The 23,236-nt window shown below is 38.8% G+C and overlaps 1 protein-coding gene across 4 annotated transcripts in view; it reads left to right on the top strand.

The window, feature by feature from the left end:
• Positions 1–23,236, top strand: part of TMEM245 (transmembrane protein 245) — a 103,618-nt gene that overhangs the window by 42,027 nt on the left and 38,355 nt on the right. For all 4 annotated transcript variants that reach the window (XM_057548631.1, XM_007178240.2, XM_007178239.2 and 1 more), the window contains 2 exons: positions 4,991–5,073; positions 9,520–9,610. In XM_057548631.1, the coding sequence (XP_057404614.1) occupies positions 4,991–5,073; positions 9,520–9,610 (174 nt within the window). The remainder of the gene's footprint in view (positions 1–4,990; positions 5,074–9,519; positions 9,611–23,236) is intronic.

Here is a 23,236-nt window from a genome sequence, read left to right as displayed (position 1 = left end):
TCGGGGTCTTTTATGTCTCCATACAAATTTTAAGATTTTTTGTTCTAGTTCTATAAAACATGCCATTGGTAATTTGATAGGAATTGCATTGAATCTGTAGATTGCTTTGGGTAGTATAGTCATTTTCACAATGTTGCTTCTTCCAATCCAAGAACATGGTATATCTCTCCATCTATTTATATCATCTTTGATTTCTTTCATCAGTGTCTTATAGTTTTCTGAGTACAGGTCTTTTACTTCGTTAGGTAGGTTTATTCCTAGGTATTTTATTCTTTTTGTTGTCATGGTGAATGGGATTGTTTCCTTAATTTCTCTTTCTGATCTTTTGTTGTTAGTGTATAGGAATGCAAGAGATTTCTGTGCAATAATTTTGTATCCTGCAACTTTACCAAATTCATTGATTAGCTCTAGTAGTTTTCTGGTAGCATCTTTAGGATTCTCTATGTATAGTATCATGTCATCTGCAAACAGTGACAGTTTTACTCTCTTTTCCAATTTGTATTCCTTTTATTTCTTTTTCTTCTCTGATTGCTGTGGCTGTGACTTCCAGAACTACGTTAAATAATAGTGGTGAGAGTGGACATCCTTGTCTTGTTCCTGATCTTAGAGGAAATGCTTTCCGTTTTTCACCATTGAGAATGATGTTTACTGTGGGTTTGTCATATATGGCCTTTGTTATGTTGAGGTAGGTTCCCTCTCTGCCCACTTTCTGGTGAGTTTTTATTTTAAATGTGTGTTGAATTTTGTCAAAAGCTTTTTCTGCATCTATTGAGATGATTGAAGGTCTTTATCCTTCAATTTGATAATATGGTGTACCACACTGATTGATTTGCATATATTGAAGAATCCTTGCATCCCTGGGATAAATCCTACTTGACCATGGTGTATGATCCTTTTAATGTGTTGTTGGATTCTGTTTGCTTGTATTTTGTTGAGGATTTTTGCATCTATATTCATCAGTGATATTGGTCTGTAATTTTCTTTTTTTTATAGTATCTTTGTCTGGTTTTGGTATCAGGGTGATGGTGGCCTCGTAGAATGAGTTTGGGAGTGTTCCTTCCTCTGCAATTTTTCGAAGAGTTTGAGAAGGATAGGTGTTAGCTCTTCTCTAATTGTTTGATAGAATTCACCTGTGAAGCCATCTGGTCCTGGGTTTTTGTTTGTTGGAAGATTTTTAATCACAGTTTCAATTTCATTCCTTGTGATTGGTCTGTTCATATTTTCTGTTATTTCCTGGTTCAGTCTTGGAAGGTTATATCTTTCTCAGAATTTGTTCATTTCTTCCAGGTTGTCCATTTTATTGGCATAGAGTTGCTTATAGAAGTCTCTTACAATGCTTTGTAGTTCTGAGGTGTCCATTGTAACTTCTTTTTCATTTCTAATTTTATTGATTTGAGTCCTCTCCCTCTTTTTCTTGAAGAGTCTGGCTAAAGGTTTATCAATTTTGTTTTCAAAGAACCAGGTTTTAGTTTTATTGATCTTTGCTATTGTTTTCTTTGTTTCTGTTTCATTTATTTCTGCTCTGATCTTTATGATTTCTTTCCTTCTGCTAACTTTGGGTTTTGTTTGTTCTTCTTTCTCTAGTTCCTCTAGATGTAAGGTTAGATTGTTTATTTGAGATTTTTCTTGTTTCTTGAGGTAGGATTGTATTGCTATAAACTTCCCTCTTAGAACTGCTTTTGCTGCATCTCATAAGTTTTGGATCGTCCTGTTTTCATGGTCATTTGTTTCTAGGTATTTTTTTATTTCCTCTTTGATTTCTTTAGTGATCTCTTGGTTATTTAGTAACGTATTGTTTAGCCTCCATGTGTTTGTGTTTTTTACGTTTTTTTCCCTGTAATTGATTTCTAATCTCATAGCATTGTGGTCGGAAAAGATGCTTGTTATGATTTCAGTTTTCTTAAATTTACCGAGGCTTGATTTGTGACCCAAGATATGATCTATCCTGGAGAATGTTCCGTGTGCAGTTGAGAAGAAAGTGTAATCTGCTGTTTTCAGATGGCATGCCCTATAAATATCAATTAAATCTGTCTGATCTGTTGTGTCATTTAAAGCTTGTGTTTCCTTATTAATTTCCTGTCTGGATGATCTGTCCATTAGTGTAAGTGAGGTGTTAAATTCCCCCACTATTATTGTGTTACTGACGATTTCCTCTTTTATAGCTGTTAGCATTTGCCTTATGTACTGAGGTGCTCCTATGTTGGGTGCATATATATTTATAATTGTTATATCTTCTTCTTGGATTGATCCCTTGACCATTATGCAGTTTCCTTCCTTATCTCTTGTAACATTCTTTATTGTAAAGTCTATTTTATCTGATATGAGTATTGCTACTCCAGCTTTCTTTTGATTTCCATTTGCATGGAATATCTTTTTCCATCCCCTCACTTTCAGTCTGTATGTGTCCCTAGGTCTGAAATGGGTCTCTTGTAGACAGCATATATATGGGTCTTGTTTTTGTATCCATTCAGCAAGCCTGTGTCTTTTGGTTGAAGCATTTAATCCATTTACATTTAAGGTAATTATTGATATGTATGTTCCTATGACCATTTTCTTAATTGTTTTGGGTTTGTTTTTGTAGGTCCTTTTCTCCTCTTGTGTTTCCCACTAAGAGAAGTTCCTTTAGCATTTGTTGTAAAGATGGTTTGGTGGTGCTGAATTCTCTTAGCTTTTGCTTGTCTGTAAAGGTTTTAATTTCTCCATTGAATCTGAATGAGATCCTTGCTGGGTAGAGTAATCTTGGTTGTAGTTTTTTCCCTTTCATCACCCTAAGTATATTGTGCCACTCCCTTCTGGCTTGTAGAGTTTCTGCTGAGAAATCAGCTGTTAACCTTATGGGAGTTCCCTTGTATGTTATTTGTCGTTTTTCCCTTGTTGCTTTTAATAATTTTTCTTTTTCTTTAATTTTTGTCAATTTGATTACTATGTGTCTCAGCGTGTTTCTCCTTGGGTTTATCCTGCCTGGGACTCTCTGCACTTCCTGGACTTGCATGGCTATTTCCTTTCCCATGTTAGGGAAGTTTTCCACTATAATCTCTTCAAATATTTTCTCTAGTCCTTTCTCTGTCTCTTCTCCTTCTGGGACCCCTATAATGCGAACGTAGTTGCGTTTAATGTTGTCCCAGAGGTCTCTTAGGCTGTCTTCATTTCTTTTCATTCTTTTTTCTTTATTCTGTTTCGTGGCAGTGAATTCCACCATTCTGTCTTCTAGGTCCATTCTTCTGCCTCAGTTATTCTGCTATTGATTCTTTCTAGTGTATTTTTCATTTCAGTTATTGTATTGTTCATCTCTGTTTGTTTGTTCTTTAATTCTTCTAGGTCTTTGTTAAACATTTCTTGTATCTTCTCGATCTTTGCCTCCATTCTGTTTCCGAGGTCCTGAATCATCTTCACTATCATTATTCTGTGTTCTTTTTTTGGAAAGTTGCCTATCTCCACTTCATTTAGTTGTTTTTCTGGGGTTTTATCTTGTTCCTTCATCTGATACATAGTCCTCTGCCTTTTCATTTTGTCTATCTTTCTGTGATTGTGGTTTTCGTTCCACAGGCTGCAGAATTGTAGTTCTTGCTTCTGCTGTCTGCCCTCTGGTGGATGAGGCTATCTAAGAGGCTTGTGCAAGCTTCATGATGGGAGGGAGTGGTGGTGGGTAGAGCTGGGTGTTGCACTGGCAGGCAGAGCTGAGTAAAAGTTTAATCCATTTGTCTGCTCATGGGTGGGGTTGGGTTCCCTCCCTGTTGGTTGTTTGGCCTGAGGTGACCCAGCACTGGAGCCTACCGGCTCTTTGGTGGGGCCAATGTCAGGCTCTGGGAGGGCTCACACCAAGGAGTACTTCCCAGAACTTCTGCTATCAGTGTCCTTGTCCCCTTAGTGAGCCACAGCCACCCCCTGCCTCTGCAGGAGACCCTCCAACACTAGCAGGTAGGTCTGTTTCAGTCTTCTATGGGGTCATTGCTCCTTCCCCTGGTCCTGATGAGCACACTACTTTGTGTGTGCCCTCTAAGAGTGAGTCTCTGTTTCCCCCAGTCCTGTCAAAGTCCTGCAATCAAACCTGCTAGCCTTCAAAGTCTGAGTCTCTGGGAATTCCTCCTTCCATTGCTGGACCCTCAGGTTGGGAATCTTGACGTGGGGCTCAGAACCTTCACTCTGGTGGGTGGACTTCTGTGGTATAATTGTTCTCCACTTTGTGAGTCACCCACCCAGCGGTTATGGGATTTGATTTTATTGTGATTCTGCCCCTCCTACCATGTCATTGAGGCTTCTCCTTTGTCTTTGGATGTGGGGTATATTTTTTGGTGAGTTCCAGTGTCTTCCTGTTGATGATTGTTCAGCAGTTAGCTGTGATTCCAGTGCTCTCGCAAGAAGGAGTGAGCGCACATCCTTCTACTCTACCATCTTGAACCAATCTCAATTTAATACTTTTAAAAATAGTAAAATCATATAGAACATGTTCCCTGACATTGGCTTCTCCTTTTTTATCCCCCTCATTTTGTTGATTACTGAGCAAGGTAAATTCTGAGATTCATTTTCAGTTGGGTTACTTTACTCACAAACCTTACTCAGTTGATTATTTCCCTATATGTCTCACATTGTGTTATAATTCTAAAGCCCATGTAGTATTGATATTGCATATATATATATATATATACACACACACACACATATACACGCTATACACACGTACACTTATGTGAACTAAATATATCTATATATTTATATTGTATATATTTGGAAGTATTTGTATCTATTTACATTTCTCCCCCCATTGTTGAGCTTGAAGACAGGGAGCTATTCTGCACAATTTATTTCCCATAGTGTGTGTCCTAGGACATTATGGATAGCGGCTGTTCAGTGGAGGTCTCTAAGTTAATTGAAACTAAAATGTATAATTACTTGACTCTAAAAGCATTGTTCCAATAATAGTGTAGAAAATAAATGTTAAATTGGGTTTAATTTTTATTGAGATTCTTTTCTCCTCTTATCCATAATACAGGTACATCAAGAGAGTGTACACATGATTGAAGTCACAAGCAATTTGATTAATGAAACTCTAGCAAATCACCCTGAGTGGGCAAAGTAAGAATTTTGTTTTGACAAAAATAGAGATGGATGGCCAAGGTTCTATGTCTGTTTGCATGAAATGATCTTCATTGATACAGTTACCTTGGAAGAGAAAAGAATTTACCAAGGTTTTGATGAATGTTGTCATTTTTGCATGAGAATAGCATGTAATGGGATGGTGGGGAGGGGGGAGTTCATATATTTGAATTGAGATTCACAGTTTTCCACATGTTTGTGATTTACTAAGCTTTCACCTACATTGTGTTATGTATTCCTCAGTAGGTTGAAGAGATTATCCCCATTTCACAGATGAGGAGGCAGGATCAAAGGCTAAGGAAGTTGTGACAGTCCCCCATGGCACAGTCAGCAGTGTTCCCATATTGTATTGTTTTTGCGGCAGGGTTGCACACTGTGGCTCAGGGCCAAATCCAGCCACCTGTTCTTATAGAGATTTATTGGAACAACCTATATCCATTCATTTACATGTTGTCTGTAGCTGTTTTGGGGCTACAAAGGCAGACAGAATTGAGTAGTTGTGATACAGATTATATGTTCCGAAAAACCTAAAATATTTATTTACATTCTGGCCCTTTACAGAAGAAATCTGCCAACCCCTGTCTTAGAGGATCTCTTTGTGTACTTGTTTAATTTGGCTTCTGTGAGAGGGTTTTTATGTCTTTGTGGAGAGTTCAGCTGGACTATGCTGTTCGCCAAATTGAACTTGATGACAAATTACATGACCTTTTTTACTAACCCCAAGGTGGTCACTAATTTATGTTAGGAAATACTCTGCCAGTTTTAGGATTATAAATTGAGATTTAACTTGGTTTTTTCCTTTGACTTGACTTTATTTCTTTATAGAAAACCTGCTTAAGATATTTCTTGAACTTGGTTTAGAATCATATTTGAATATTCTCAGAAGGACTTCTACCCACTTATCTCCTATTACCCAGAGCATACTCAGTGCTTGTTCTCAATATTTCTGATTAGTTACAAACTGTAGTATATCCATTCAAAGGAATAATACTTAGCATTAAACAAAAATGAACTGTCAGTTCATGCAGCAACGTGGATGAATCTCAGAATAATTATGGTGAATGAAAGAAGTCAAGCAAAAGAGAGTCTATATGATATGATTCCATTTATGTTAAGTTCTAGAAAACAGTAATCTAGTGACAGATAGATCAGTAGCTGTGGATAGGGGCGGGTTCCAGGGAGGGAGTACAGAGGGGCGCAAGGAAACTTTTGAGAGTGATAGATATGTTCATTGTCTTAGTGAAGGAGATAAGAAGTGACAGTGATCAGATTTTATTCTGTAACAGTCTCCCTCTGTGCTGTGGAGAAAAGGTGGAAGGTGTTCCAAGACTTGAGCCTCTTAGACCAGTTAAAAGCTAGAGTAAAACTAGGTGAGAGGCAGTAAAGCTCTTAATTGTGGACAGTTGTTGTGGAGTGAACAGGACAGACAGATTTGTAAGATCTTAAGGGGGTTAGTTGGTGATTAATTGGGTATAGGAAAACGAAACCTAGCGTGACTCTAATGTTTCAAGCTTTGGAAGTTAGTGGATGATGGTGGATTCACCAAGATAGGAAACAGAGAAGCAGATATGGTGGGAAAACTAATTCACTTACTTTTTACGTGATGAGTTTGAGGTGTTTATGGTAAGTGTCAACAGAGGCATCTAGTAGGCTATTGATTATGTTGGTGTACAGTTCAGGAGAGTGATCTGGAGTGAAGTTAAAAAACAGGCAGCCTGGGCTTCCCTGGTGGTGCAGTGGTTGAGAATCTGCCTGCCAATGCAGGGGACATGGGTTCGAGCCCCGGTCTGGGAAGATCCCACATGCCGCGGAGCAACTAGGCCTGTGAGCCACAACTACTGAGCCTGCGCATCTGGAGCCTGTGCTCCAGAACAAGAGAGGCCGCAATAGTGAGGGGCCCGCGCACCGCGATGAAGAGTGGCCCCCACTTGCCGCAACTAGAGAAAGCCCTCGCATAGAAACGAAGACCCAACACAGCCAAAAATAAATAAATAAATAAATAAACTCCAATCTCTAAAAAACAAACAAACAAACAAACAGGCAGCCTTAATTATCTCCTTAGAAGAGGGCTCTTTTTCTTTGGTGGTCATTCTTCTGTAGTGGAAATAAGTCCAAAGCCCTTCTGTACTGGTTTTCAATTGTAATAGTACTATCTCTACTATTGTTTTGAAGGCACACACAAAGTGGGGAGCCCCAGATCAGAGTAGTTCAGAAAGTTGGTTGTTTTTGTTTTTAAATTTGGGAATAATTATAAAGTTCACAGGGACTTGCAAAGAAATGTATAGGGAGGTCCCCTGGACTCTTCGCCCCACCTTCTCTACTGTTGTTGTCATCTTGTATAACTATACAATAACAAAACCAGGAAATCGACATTTCACTAGTTTTACATGCACTTGTGTATGTATGTGTGCGTGTGTATATTATATGTGTTCTCTGCAGTTTTATCATGCTTCCTGTTAGCTATTAACACCATGTCAAGATACAGAACTGTTCCATCACCACAAGGCTCCCTCATGCCACCCCTTTTTGCCACACCTACCCTCTACCTCCTCCTCCAACATATTCCTAACCCTTGGCAACCAGTATTTTGTTCTCCATATCTGTAATATTGTTGTTTGATAATATTGTTGTCGTTGTTTGATACATAAATCTAATCATAGCGTATGCAGCCTTGTGAGATTGGCTTTTCTCACTTAGCATAATTCCCTTGAAGTCCACTGAAGATGTTGTATGTAGCAATAGTATGTTCCTTTTTATTGCTGAATAATATTCTATGCAGGAAAGAATTTAAAAGCTATTTATTTGTTTTTTGTTTTTTGGGTTTTTAAAATAAATTTATTTATTTATTTATTTTTGGCTGTGTTGGGTCTTTGTTTCTGTGCGAGGGCTTTCTCCAGTTGCGGCAAGTGGGGGCTACTCTTCATCGCGGTGCACGGGCCTCTCACTGTTGCGGCCTCTCCTGTTGCGGAGCACAGGATCCAGACGTGCAGGCTCAGTAGCTGTGGCTCACGGGCTTAGTTGCTCCGCGGCATGTGGGATCTTCCCAGACCAGAGCTCAAACCCGTGTGCCCTGCATTGGCAGGCAGATTCCTAACCACTGCGCCACCAGGGAAGCCCAAAAGCTATTTAGACTTCAGTAATTTGTGGGAGGTCTGATTCTTTTGCAGCAGATTAGGGGGGTGGTCATGAATTAATAGTTTCTTACAAATCTCAGTACTCAGTGGATTCTTGTCCTGAAGATGGCAGTTGACCTTGTGGGAAATTCATGTGGGTGCTCTTAGCGGAGGTGATACAGTTAAGAATTGATTAGATATACTTTCTTCCAGTGTGGTACACATTTTATGTGCCCTACATAGGTACCTCGACTTCCTGTGGATGTGCTTGGTGAGCTGAAGTATAAATTAGAAAGACTCAGGGTAGGATCAGCCTAGTAGAGCTTCAAAGAAAATGAAATTGAAGTTGGAACACATCTTAATTCTTTTCCTGGACAGTATTGTTAGTCTAGAACTCATTTTCTACTTACTACTCACTAGTCTCAAGCCTGTTGATTCTCAGGACCTGCATTAGGAGATGGCACTACGATGATACTGAATGTCACTTAGCCCTGCCCTTACTTGGGAGGAACCCAGTAGATGAAGCTGTTTTTAATTGGGGCTGTTCTCTTGGTAGGTCATACTGTGATAGAGATTAATCTTTACCCAGGAAGATGAGGGTAGGCCATTCCTAATTGTAGGAGCTTGGTTTCACCTGAGGGATACGTTTTGACTGAGGCTAAGAGAGTTAGTGATTGACTGATGTAGTAAATGTCTGAAGCAAGAAGCCCAGTTTAGAGGCTGTGGTTGGTATAAGACCAAGGTGTGTCCCAGTTTGTCCCAGCAAAGGTTGCTCAGGTTGTTTCTGGCCCCATGTCTCCTAGAGGGCACTGGTGGTGAGGAGGTCTGGACTGAGCCAAAGCCTTTGACTTGGCCTCACAACAGCCCCTCTTTATCTGTTGCTCTTCGGACACCTGCAGTGGCAAAGTGTTTTCACAGCAGCCAGCAAGATTTTTTTTATCAGGCCTAATAGATGTTTCTTAGTCATTAAGGATCTATCCAGATACCTCTGTGAATTTCACACTTTTGAATAATAATACAGGTTATAGTTTTCCCCTAAAATGTAGTACCATGTAACTGAAAATATTCAACAGTCTCTTCAAACCACTAATGAATCTATAAATACTGGAGTAATGTAAAAGCTACTTAATTTCTCCCAAGTCACATCTGTATTTAGAGATCCAAATTTCCTGTTCATATTATTATACTATAAGATTATTACATTTGTAAGTGTGTAATGTCAGTTAATGAGTGTTTAAAAAATTAAGTTCCAAGAGTTTGGTGCAGTGCACTATATTAGTTTTTCATTTTTTCTTTCTTTATTTTAAATTAGTTGGCTTCCTGAGGCTCAGGTAGTCCAAAGAGCCCTTAATTCCGCGGCTAACAATGTGTATCAGTATGGACGAGAATGGATAACCCACAAGGTAAGGGAAGAGCCTCTTTTTGTGGCTTTCTCTTTACAGGGTCTTCAGTGGTAGTGACTTCTTGCTTTGATAAAGCAAAAATGGAGATTCTGTTTAGAACAATTTCTATTTTTGAGATAGGCTTAAATCTGCAAGTCAACAAGCAATATATGATGAAATTAAACCTTCTGGATGATCATATTGATTAGTGCTGGTAGCCTGAATAATCTGAGAGGTAGGCCTTTTGCTTCATGTTCAAGATAGTTCTGATTCATTATTTGTGCTTTAGAACAGAATGATCACTAAGCTTGGGTGACCAAATAAGGCTTTGTGGAGAAAAAGTATTAACACATATTATATTTTATTATTTGCTGATAACTGTGCTTGGCAGTTTCCAATTTGTTTCATTTAATCTTTCCAAGAAACTTATTGTAGTCTGAATTATTTTACCCCCTTTATAGATGAGGAAACAGACTTAGCAAAGCTAAGTAAATTCCCTATGGTCATGTAGTAAATTGCAGAGCTTGGTTTCAAACTGAAGACTAATTCCAAATCCCTTGCTCTTTCTACTGTGGTATGCTAGAAGTGTGTGCCCAGAACTGAGTTTAGTGCTTTAATGTGGCACTTGAGATAAACCTTGAAGGAATGGAATGATAGGTCCTGGGCGAATAAAGAGAAGGAAGAGTGTATTTTAAGAAGGGGTATTTATGTGATTCAAGATGTAGAGACAGGAAACTGAAGCTCTGTGAAGGGGAGATGAAAGACAGAGGAGAAGGCACAGTTATCACAGCTAAGATCAGACTCCATGATATGGATTTGGGATATCTCTTTTTTTCCCCCTAGTTTTGCCTGTGGAAATGAACGTAGTTTGAAGTTTTAATGTATTGAAGTAATTAGGATTGTCTGGGGATTGGCAAGATTTGTTGCAGTGAGATGTGTGCCAGAAAAAAAGTATTAGTGTGTGATTTCTTGTTTAAAATTCAAAAACAAAATCTCAAAAAAAAAGGTATCTTGGAAATGATATCGTACACACAGTAATCTGCTAACCTCAGGATGGAATTGTGGTCAACTTAAAAGTTAAGAGAAAAATGTGTTACTGATCTTCCTGGGTCCATGCCAGATAACCAAATCAACTGTCACATGGAAGTTTTTAAAAAAATATTTATTGAATAAATGAAAGATAAGTACAGTTGACCCTTGAATAATGTGGTGGTTAGAGGCGCTGACCTTCTGTGTGGTCAAAAAACTCCCGTATAACTTTACAGTTGGTGCTCATATACCTGGTTCCACATCCTCGGATTCAACCAACCACAGATTGTGGAGCACTGTAGTACATATTTAGTGGAAAAAATCCACGTGTAAGTGGACCTGTGCTGTTCCAACCTGTGTTGTTCAAAGGTCCACTGTATGTGGATATACATATCAGAACTATCATAGAAGAAAGATCCAGTCATTGCAGAAGGCTTTTAGACTTTTATATATATATTTGGGAAAAGGATAAAGAAGGGGAATTTGGATAGCTGGAGAAATGTGCCTTAGATTTTAAAGAAGTAAATTTCAAATTACTTAGAGAAAAGATAGGTTTGAAACCTTTTGCTCAAGAGTCTAAAAGGGAAGACAGCTGAAGAGAGATGATATTGCTACGAAACACTGTAAAATATTTGTGATCCTCATTTGCAAGACACAGGGATAATATCTAAAAGCAACCATTGAATGTCCATTAACTGATGAATGGATAAATAAAATGTTGTATATCCACATACTGGGATATTATTTGGCCATAAATAGGAAGGACTAACTGATACATTTTACAACATGGATGAACCTTGAAAACATTAGGCTAAGTAAAAGAAGCAGTCATAAAAGACCACATCCATTTATATAAAATGTGTGGAAGAGGCATACCTACAGAAACAAAGTACAGTAGTGGTTTTCAGGGGTAGGGGGATTGGGGAGAAATGGGGGATTGATTACTAATGAGTATGGAGTTTTCTTTTGGGGGGATGAAAATGTTCCAAAATTGATTTTGGTAATTGTTGCATAACTGTGAATGTACTAAAAAACTGTTGAGTTTACACTTAAATGGGTGAATTGGAGGACCTTAAAGATGGTGGAGGAGGAAGACGTGGAGGTCCCCTTCCTCCCCACAAATACATGAAAAATACATCTACATGTGGAACAACTCCTACAGGACACATACTGAACACTGGCAGAAGACCTCAGACTTCCCAAAAGACAAGAAAATCCCCATGTACCTGGCCGTGTGGCTGACAGGGTCTTGGTGCTCTGGCCAGGTGTCAAGCCTGAGCTGCTGAGGTGGGAGAGCCGAGTTTAGGACATTGGACCACCAGAGACCTCCCTGCACCATGTAATATCAATCGGTGAGAGCTCTACCAGAGATCTCTGTCTCAACGCTGAGACCCAGCTCCACCCAACGGCCAGCAAGCTCCAGTGTTGGATGCCCCATGCCAAACAACTAGCAAGACAGGAACACAACCCCACCCATTAGCAGAGAGGCTGACTAAAATCATACTAAGTTCACAGCACCCCAAAACACAGCACCGGATGCGGCCCTGCCCACCAGAAAGACAAGATCCAGCCCCACCCACCAGAACACAGGCACCAGTCCCCTCCACCAGGAAGCTTACACAAGCCACTGAACGAACATCACCCACTGGGGGCAGACACCAAAACCAACGGGAACTATGAACCTGTAGCCTGCAAAAAGGAGACCCCAAACACAGTAAGTTAAACAAAATGAGAAGACAGAGAAATATGCAGCAGATGAAGGAGCAAGGTAGAAACCCACCAGACCAAACAAATGAAGAGGAAATAGGCAGTCTGCCTGAAAAAGAATTCAGAGTAATGATAGATGATCCAAAATCTTGGAAATAGAATGGAGAAAATAAAAGAAACGTTTAACAAGGACTGAGAAGAACTAAAGAGCAAACAAACAATGATGACCAATAAATGAAATTAAAAATTCTCTAGAAGGAATCAATAGAAGAATAACCGAGGTAGAAGAACGGATAAGTGACCTGGAAGATAAAATAGTGGAAATGACTACCGCAGAGCAGAATAAAGAAAAAAGAATGAAAAGAATTGAGGACAGTCTCAGAGACCTCTGGGACAACAATAAACACACCAACATTAGAATTATAGGGGTCCCAGAAGAAGAAGAGAAAAAGAAAGGGTCTGAGAAAGTATTTGAAGAGATTATAGTGGAAAACTTCCCTAACATGGGAAAGGAAATAGTCAATCAAGTCCAAGAAGCACAGAGAGTCCCATACAGAATAAATCCATGGAGAAACACGCCAAGACACATATTAATCAAACTATCAAAAATTAAATACAAAGAAAAATATTAAAAGCAACAAGGGAAAAGCAACAAATAACATGCAAGGGAATCCCCATAAGGTTAACAACTGATCTTTCAGCAGAAACTCTGTAAACCAGAAGGGAGTGGCCGGACATATTTAAAGTGATGAAAGGGAAAAACATACAACCAAGACTACTCTACCCAGCAAGGATCTCATTCAGTTTCGATGGAGAAATTAAAACCTTTACAGACAAGCAAAAGTTAAGAGAATTCAGCAACACCAAACCAGCTTTACAACAAATGCTAAAGGAACTTCTCTAGGCAGGAAACACAAGAGAAGGAAAAGGCCTGCAATAACAAACCCAAAACAATTCAGAAAATGGTAATAGGAACATACATATCGATAATTACCTTAAATGTAAATGGATTAAATGCTCCAACCAAAAGACATAGACTGGCTGAATGGATACAAAAACAAGACCCATATATATCCTGTCTACAAGAGACCCACTTCAGACCTAGGGACACATACAGACTGAAAATGAGGGGATAGAAAAAGATATTCCATGCAAATGGAAATCAAAAGAAAGCTGGAGTAGCAATTCTCTTATCAGAAAAAATAGACTTTAAAATAAAGACTATTACAAGAGACAAAGAAGGACACTACATAATGATCAAGGGATCGATCCAAGAAGAAGATATAACAATTGTAAATATTTATGCACCCAACATAGGAGCACCTCAATACATAAGGCAAAGGCTAACAGCCTTAAAAGGGGAAAATGACAGTAACACAATCATAGTAGGGGACTTTAACACCCCACTTTCACCAATGGACAGATCATCCGAAATGAAAATAAATAAGGAAACATAAGCTTAAATGACACATTAAACAAGATGAACTTAATTGATATTTATAGGACATTCCATCCAAAAACAACAGAATACACTTTTTTTTTAAAAACATCTTTATTGGAGTATAATTGCTTTACAATGGTGTGTTAGTTTCTGCTTTATAACAAAGTGAATCAGTTATACATATACATATGTCCCCATATTTCTTCCCTCTTGCATCTCCCACCCTCCCACCCTCCCAATCCCAGCCCTCTACGTGGTCACAAAGCACCGAGCTGATCTCCCTGTGCTATGCAGCTGCTTCCCACTAGCTATCTTTTTTCTGTTTGGTAGTGTATATATGTACATGCCACTCTCTCACTTTGTCCCAGCTTACCCTTCCCCCTCCCCATATCCTCAAGTCCATTCTCTAGTAGGTCTGCATCTTTATTCCCGTTTTGCCCCTAGGTTCTTCATGACGACTTTTTTTTTTTTTTTTTAGATTCCATATATATGTGTTAGCATACAGTATTTTTTTTTTCTCTTTCTGACTTACTTCACTCTGAATGACAGTCTCTAGGTCCATCCACCTCACTACAAATAACTCAATTTCATTTCTTTTTATGGCTGAGTAATATTCCATTGTATATATGTGTCACATCTTCTTTATCCATTCATCTGTTGATGGACCCTTAGGTTGCTTCCATGTCCTGGCTATTATAAATAGAGCTGCAATGAACATTTTCGTACATGACTCTTTCTGAATTATGGTTTTCTCAGGGTATATGCCCAGTAGTGGGATTGCTGGGTCGTATGGTAGGTCTATTTTTAGTTTTTTAAGGAACCTCCATACTGTTCTCCATAGTGGCTGTATCAATTTACATTCCCACCAACAGTGCAAGAGGGTTCCCTTTTCTCCACACCCTCTCCAGCATTTACTGTTTGTAGATTTTTTGATGATGGCTATTCTGACCGGTGTGAGATGATATCTCATTGTAGTTTTGACTTGCATTTCTCTAATGATTAGTGATGTTGAGCATCCTTTCATGTGTTTGTTGGCAATCTGTATATCTTCTTTGGAGAAATGTCTGTTTAGGTCTTCTGCCCATTTTTAGATTGGGTTGTTTGTTTTTTTGATATTGAGCTGCATGAACTGCTTGTAAATTTTGGAGATTAATCCTTTGTCAGTTGCTTCCTTTGCAAATATTTTCTCCCATTCTGAGGGTTGTCTTTTGCTCTTGTTTATGGTTTCCTTTGCTGTGCAAAAGCTTTTAAGTTTCATTAGGTTCCATTTGTTTATTTGTGTTTTTATTTCCATTTCTCTAGGAGGTGGATCAAAAAGGATCTTGCTGTGATTTATGTTATAGAGTGTTCTGCCTATGTTTTCCTCTAAGAGTTTGATGGTGTCTGGCCTTACATTTAGGTCTTTAATCCATTTTGAGTTTATTTTTGTGTATGGTGTTAGGGAGTGTTCTAATTTCATTCTTTTACATGTAGCTGTCCAGTTTTCCCAGCACCACTTATTGAAGAGGCTATCTTTTCTCCACTGTATATGCTTGCCTCCTTTATCAAAGATAAGGTGACCATATGTGCGTGGGTTTATCTCTGGGCTTCCTATCCTGTTCCATTGATCTATATTTCTGTTTCTGTGCCAGTATCATACTGTCTTGATTACTGTAGCTTTGTAGTATAGTCTGAAGTCAGGGAGCCTGATTCCTCCAGCTCCGTTTTTCTTTCTCAAGATTGCTTTGGCTATTCGGGGTCTTTTGTGTTTCCATACAAATTGTGGAATTTTTTGTTCTAGTTCTGTGAAAAATGCCAGTGGTAGTTTGATAGGGATTGCATTGAATCTGTAGATTGCTTTGGGTAATAGAGTCGTTTTCACAATGTTGATTCTTCCAATCCAAGAACATGGTATATCTCTCCATCTATTTATATCATCTTTAATTTCTTTCATCAGTGTCTTATAATTTTCTGTATACAGGTCTTTTGTCTCCTTAGGTAGGTTTATACCTAGATATTTTATTCTTTTTGTTGCAATGATAAATGGGAGCGTTTTCTTAATTTCACTTTCAGATTTTTCATCATTAGTGTTCTCAAGTGCTCATGGAACATTCTCCAGGATAGATCATATCTTGGGTTACAAATCAAGCCTTGGTAAATTTAAGAAAATTGAAATCGTATCAAGTATCTTTTCTGACCACAACGCTATGAGACTAGATGTTGATTACAGGAAAAAAACTGTAAAAAATACAAACACATGGAGGCTAAACAAGACGCTACTAAATAACCAAGAGACCACTGAAAAAATCAAAGAGGAAATCAAAAAATACCTAGAAACAAATGAGAATGAAAACTCGACGACCCAAAACTGATGGGATGCAGCAAAAGCAGTTCTAAGAGGGAAGTTCATAGCAATACAATGCTACCTCAAGAAACAAGAAAACTCTCAAGTAAACAACCTAAGCTTACACCTAAAGCGTTAGAGAAAGAAGAACAAAACTCAGTGTTAGCAGAAGGAAAGAAATCATAAAGATCAGATCAGAAATAAATGAAAAAGAAATGAAGAAAACAATAGCAAAGATGAATAAAACTAAAAGCTGGTTCTTTGAGAAGATAAACAAAATTGATAAACCATTAGCCGGACTCATCAAGAAAAAAATGAAGAAGACTCAAATCAACAGAATTAGAAATGAAAAAGGGTAAGTAACAACGGACATTGCAGAAATACAAAGGATCGGGAGAGATTACTACAAGCAACTCTATGCCAATAAAATGGACAACCTGGAAGAAATGGACAGATTCTGAGAAAAGCACAACCTTCTGAGACTGAACCATGAAGAAATAGAAAATATAAACAGACCAATCACAAGCACTGAAATTGAGACTGTGATTAAAAATCTTCCAGCAAACAAAAGCCCAGGACCAGATGGCTTCACAGGCATATTCTATCAAATATTTACAGAAGAGCTAACACCTGTCCTTCTCAAAACCCTTCCAAAATATAGCAGAGGGAGGAACACTCCCAAACTCATTCTACGAGGCCACCATCACCCTGATACCAAAACCAGACAAAGATGTCACAAAAAAAGAAAACTACAGGCCAGTATCACTGATGAACATAGATGCAAAAATTCTCAACAAAATACTAGCAAACAGTTTCTAACAGCACATTAAAAGGACCATCCACTGTGATCAAGTGGAGTTAATCCCAGGAATGCAAGGATTCTTCATTATACACAAATCAATCAACATGACACACCATATTAACAAATTGAAGGATTAAAAACCATATGATAATTTCACAGATGCAGAAAAAGCTTTCGACAAAATTCAACACCCATTTATGGTAAAAACTCTCCAGAAAGTAGGCATAGAGGGAACCTACCTCAACATAATAAAAGCCATATATGACAAACCCACAGCCAACATTGTTCTCAGTGGTGAAAAACTGAAACCACTTCCTCTAAGATCAGGAACAAGACAAGGTTGCCCACTCTCACCGCTATTATTGAACATAATTTTGGAAGTTTTAGCCACAGCAGTCAGAGAAGGAAAAGAAATAAAACGAATCCAAATAGGAAAAGAAGAAGTAAAACTGACACTGTTTGCAGGTGACATGATACTATACATAGAGAATCCTAAAGATGCTACCAGAAAACTACTAGAGCTAACAATGAATTTGGTAAAAAGCAGGATTAATGCACAGAAATCTCTTGCATTCCTGTACACTAATGATGAAAAATATGAAAGAGAAATTAAGGAAACACTCCCATTTTCCATTGTAACAAAAAGAATAAAATACCTAGGAATCTACCTAAGGAGACAAAAGACCTGTATGCAGAAAACTATAAGACACTGATGAAAGAAATTAAAGACGATACAAACAGATGGAGAGATATATCATGTTCTTGGATTGGAAGAATAAACATTGTGAAAATGGCTGTGCTACCCCAAGCAATCTACAGATTCAACGTAATCCCTATCAAACTACCAATGGCATTTTTCACAGAACTAGAACAAAAAATTGCACAATTTGTATGGAAATGCAAAAGACGCTGATTAGCCAAAGCAATGTTGAGAAAGAAAAATTGGAGCTGGAGGAATCAGGCTCCCTGACTTTAGACTATACTACAAAGCTACAGTAATCAAGACAGTATGGTACTGGCACAACAACAGAAATATAGATCAATGGAACAGGATAGAAAGCCCAGAGATAAACCCGCACACATATGGTCACCTTATCTTTTTTTTTTCTTTTTAAATTTATTTATTTTATTTATTTTTATTTTTGGCTCCATTGGGTCTTTGTTGCTGCGCATGGGCTTTCTCTGGTTGCCGCGAGCGGGGGCTACTCTTTATTGCTGTGCGCGGGCTTCTCATTGCGGTGGCTTCTCTTGTTGCAGAGCATGGGCTCTAGGCACGCGGGCTTCAGTAGTTGTGGCAGGTGGGCTCAGTAGTTGTGGCTCGTGAGCTCTAGAGCGCAGGCTCAGTAGTTGTGGTGCACGGGCTTAGTTGCTCCGTGGCATGTGGGATCTTCCCGGACCAGGGCTCGAACCCTTGTCCCCTGCATTTGCAGGCGGATTCTTTTTTTTTTTTTTTTAAAGATTCAAACTTTATTTTTTTTTATTTTTATTTTTTTAAACATCTTTATTGAAGTATAATTGCTTTACAGTGGTGTGTTAGTTTCTGCTTTATAACAAAGTGAATCAGTTATACATATACATATGTTCCCATATCTTTTCCCTCTTGCATCTCCCTCCCTCCCACCCTCCCTATCCCACCCCTCTAGGTGGTCACAAAGCACCGAGCTGATCTCCCTGTGCTATGCGGCTGCTTCCCACTAGCTATCTATTTTATATTTGGTAGTGTATATATGTCCATGACACTCTCTCACCCTGTCACATCTCACCCCTCCCCCTCCCCATATCCTCAAGTCCATTCTCTAGTAGGTCTGTGTCTTTATTCCCGTCTTGCCACTAGGTTCTTCATGACCTTTTTTTTTTTTCCTTAGATTCCATATATATGTGTTAGCATACTGTATTTGTTTTTCTCTTTCTGACTTACTTCACTCTGTATAACAGACTCTAACTCCATCCACCTCATTACAAATACCTCCATTTCATTTCTTTTTATGGCTGAGTAATATTCCATTGTATATATGTGCCACATCTTTATCCGTTCATCCGATGATGGACACTTAGGTAGCTTCCATGTCCTGGCTATTGTAAATAGAGCTGCAGTGAACATTTTGGTACATGACTCTTTTTGAATTATGGTTTTCTCAGGGTATATGCCCAGTAGTGAGATTGCTGGGTCGTATGGTAGTTCTATTTTTAGTTTTTTAAGGAACCTCCATACTGTTCTCCATAGTGGCTGTATCAATTTACATTCCCACCAACAGTGCAAGAGTGTTCCCTTTTCTCCACACCCTCTCCAGCATTTATTGTTTCTAGATTTTTTGATGATGGCCATTCTGACCAGTGTGAGATGATATCTCATTGTAGTTATTTTTTTTTTTTTTAACTTTGGGTTTATTTATTTATTTATTTTTATGGCTGCGTTAGGTCTTTGTTTCTGTGTGAGGGCTTTCTCTAGTTGCGGCAAGTGGGGGCCATTCTTCATCGCGGTGCGCGGGCCTCTCACTATCGCGGCCTCTCTTGTTGCGGAGCACAGGCTCCAGACGCGCAGGCTCAGTAATTGTGGCTCACGGGCCCAGTTGCTCCACGGCATGTGGGATCTTCCCAGACCAGGGCTCGAACCCGTATTCTCTGCATTGGCAGGCAGATTCTCAACCACTGCGCCACCACGGAAGCCCCTCATTGTAGTTTTGATTTGCATTTCTCCAATGATTAATGATGTTGAACATTCTTTCATGTGTCTGTTGGCAATCTGTATATCTTTGGAGAAATGTCTATTTAGGTCTTCTGCCCATTTTTGGATTGGGTTGTTTGTTTTTTTGTTATTGAGCTGCATGAGCTGCTTGTAAATCTTGGAGATTAATCCTTTGTCAGTTGCTTCCTTTGCAAATATTTTCTCCCATTCTGATGGTTGTCTTTTGGTCTTGTTTATGGTTTCCTTTGCTGTGCAAAAGCTTTTAAGTTTCATTAGGTCCCATTTGTTTATTTGTGTTTTTATTTCCATTTCTCTAGAAGGTGGGTCAAAAAGGATCTTGCTGTGATTTATGTCATAGAGTGTTCTGCCTATGTTTTCCTCTAAGAGTTTGATAGTGTCTGACCTTACACTTAGGTCTTTAATCCATTTTGAGTTTATTGTTGTGTATGGTGTCAGGGAGTGTTCTAATTTCATACTTTTACATGTACCTGTCCAATTTTCCCAGCACCACTTATTGAAGAGGCTGTCTTTTCTCCACTGTATATGCTTGCCTCCTTTATCAAATATAAGGTGACCATATGTGCGTGGGTTTATCTCTGGGCTTTCTATCCTGTTCCATTGATCTATATTTCTGTTTTTGTGCCAGTACCAAACTGTCTTGATTACTGTAGTTTTGTAATATAGTCTGAAGTCAGGGAGTGCAGGCAGATTCTTAACCACTGCGCCACCAGGGAAACCCTGGTCACCTTATCTTTGATAAGAATGTACAATGGAGAAACGTGGTGCTGGGAAAACTGGACAGCTACATGGAAAAGAATGAAATTAGAACACTCTCTAACACCATACACAAAAATAAACTCAAAATGGATTAAAGACCTAAATGTAAGGTCAGACACTATCAAACTCTTAGAGGAAAACATAGGCAGAACACTCTATGACATAAATCACAGCAAGATCCTTTTTGAGTCACCTCCTAGAGAAATGGAAATAAAAGGAAAAATAAACAAATGGGACCTAATGAAACTTAAAAGCTTTTGCACAAGAAGGAAACCATAAACAAGAAGAAAAGGCAACCCTCAGAATGGGAGAAAGTATTTGCAAATGAAGCAACTTACAAAGGATTAATCTCCAAAATATACAAGCAGCTCATGCAGCTCAATATCAAAAAAACAAACAACCCAATCCAAAAATGGGCAGAAGACCTAAATAGACATTTCTCCAAAGAAGATATACAGATTGCCAACAAACACATGAAAGGATGCTCAACATCATTAATCATTAGAGAAATGCAAATCAAAACTACAATGAGGTATCATCTCACACCGGTCAGAATGGCCATCATCAAAAAAATCTAGAAACAATAAATGCTGGAGAGGGTGTGGAGAAAACTTGCACTGTTGGTGGGAATGTAGATTGATACAGCCACTACGGAGAACAGTATGGAGGTTCCTTAAAAAACTAAAAATAGAACTACCATATGACCCAGCAATCCCACTACTGGGCATATAACCAGAGAAAACCGTAATTCAAAAGGAGTCATGTACTGCAGTGTTCATTGCAGCACTATTTACAATAGCCCAGACGTGGAAGCAACCTACGTATCCATCGGCAGATGAATGGATAAAGAATATGTGGCACATATATACAATGGAATATTACTCAGCCATAAAAAGAAATGAAATGGAGGTATTTGTAATGAGGTGGAAGGAGTTAGAGTCTGTCGTACAGAGTGAAGTAAGTCAGAAAGAGAAAAACAAATACTGTATGCTAACACATATGTATGGAATCTAAAATAATAAATACAGTTCTGATGAACCTATGTGCAGGGCAGGAATAAAGACGCAGACGTAGAGAATGGGCTTGAGGACACGGGAGTGGGAAGGGTAAGCTGGGACGAAGTGAGAGAGTAGCATTGACATATATACACTACCAGATGTAAAATAGATAGCTAGTGGGAAGCAGCTGCATAGCACAGAGAGCTCAGCTCGGTGCTTTGTGACCACCTAGGGGGGTGGGATAGGGAGAGTGGGAGGGACACGCATAAGAGAGGGGATATGGAGATATATGTATACATATAGCTGATTCACTTTGTTATACAGCAGAAACTAACAGAACATGGTAAAGCAATTATACTCCAATAAAGATGTTAAAAAAAAAAGTGATATATATATAAAAGAATGGTTGAATTTTAAGGTGTGTGTTATATCTCAGTAAAATTGTTTAAAAAAAAAAGAACCATTGAAATTGCAGAGGTAGCTTTCCAATAAGCTCAGATCTTATCCAGCTAAGAATCATGTAAGAATTGGGTCCTAAGAACTAAAGTGTAGAAGGGGTCAAAACTAGGGAAAAAAATGTTACACTCAGGAAAGGAAAAGAGTTTTTTATAGGGTGTGTTCAGATATGAACAGAGAGGGTTCCTGTCTGTCTGCCCTCAGCCTGCTTTGTCAGCCGTATCTCCCATGTCCTCTATGCATTGTTTGGGTTCTACTCAGACCTCCCAGTTTACTATTTTCTCAATATTCAGTTTACTTTTGTCATGCAACATCCTTGCTTTAACTATCCTTTCTACTTGTATTCTCTTTCTAAAATTTGTGCCTAGAGATACTGCCCTGATACAGCAAGAGAATAAGTAATGAGCACATTTCCTCTGTCCCTTCTCTGATGACGAGAATGAAGAAAGTGACAGCCAGTGCACAAACATGTCAGGCACTGTTCTAAATGCTGGCGAAAAGCAGTAAACCAGAAAGAGTTACAACTCTCCTGGAGCCTTACATTCCGGGTGAAAGGAGACAAGCATTAAACGTGCAAACAAATAAAAGTTTCAGATCTGAAAGTGCTGTGACCAGAGTAAACAGAGTGATGTGGTAGAGAGTAACTCCAAGTGATGCTTTAGCTAGAATGGCCAGAGAATGCCTCCGAGAAGGTAATGTTTTCACTAAGACTTGAATGGTGAGAAGCTGGCAATTTATGAAGGTCTGCGAAAAGAATGTTTCAAGTTGAGGGCGTAGAAAATTCAGAGGCCCTGAGATGGGAAGGAGCTTGAATGAGGGAAAGAAAGGTCATTGTGGCTGGAATAGGGAATGAGGTGATGAGACAAGCCTTTAGGTCATAAAGAACTTGGGATTTTAATTTAGCTACAAAGGACTTTAAAACAGGGATATGACCAGATTTAGGATATTGAAAGCTCATTTTGGCTGCTTTATGGAGAAGTGGGCAAGAATGAAGAAGGCAGGGAGACCAATTGAAAGATTATTCTGATAGTCCAGGTGAGATGTTGATGAGTTGGACTAAGATTGTAGAAGTGGAAATTGAGAGACATTGTCATATTTGGGATATGTTTTTGAGGTTGTCTTGACATGAATTGCTCATGGATTGGTTATGGAGTGAAAGGGAAGGAAGTTTTTGGTTTGTCCAACTAGAAGGATAGCTGTACACTTAGATGAAAAGAATTGGAGGTGGTAGTGGGGTGTAGGTGTTGCATGTAGATTGGTAATTCTGTTTCAGGGCATATTAAATATCTTAAGTAGACGTACAATCGGACATACATAGCTGGAGCTCAAGGGAGAGATATGGGCTGTAGGTGGAAGTTTGAATATCAGATAGTACCCATATGATTGGTAGAGATGAACTGTATTAGTTTTGGTAGGGCTGCCATAACA

The sequence above is a fragment of the Balaenoptera acutorostrata genome, chromosome 6 (assembly GCF_949987535.1).
Source record: "Balaenoptera acutorostrata chromosome 6, mBalAcu1.1, whole genome shotgun sequence".
In the NCBI taxonomy this organism is placed as follows: Eukaryota; Metazoa; Chordata; class Mammalia; order Artiodactyla; family Balaenopteridae; genus Balaenoptera; species Balaenoptera acutorostrata.
The sequence above is the reverse complement of the archived record's forward strand: the minus strand, read 5'-3'. Positions and strand labels throughout refer to the sequence as shown.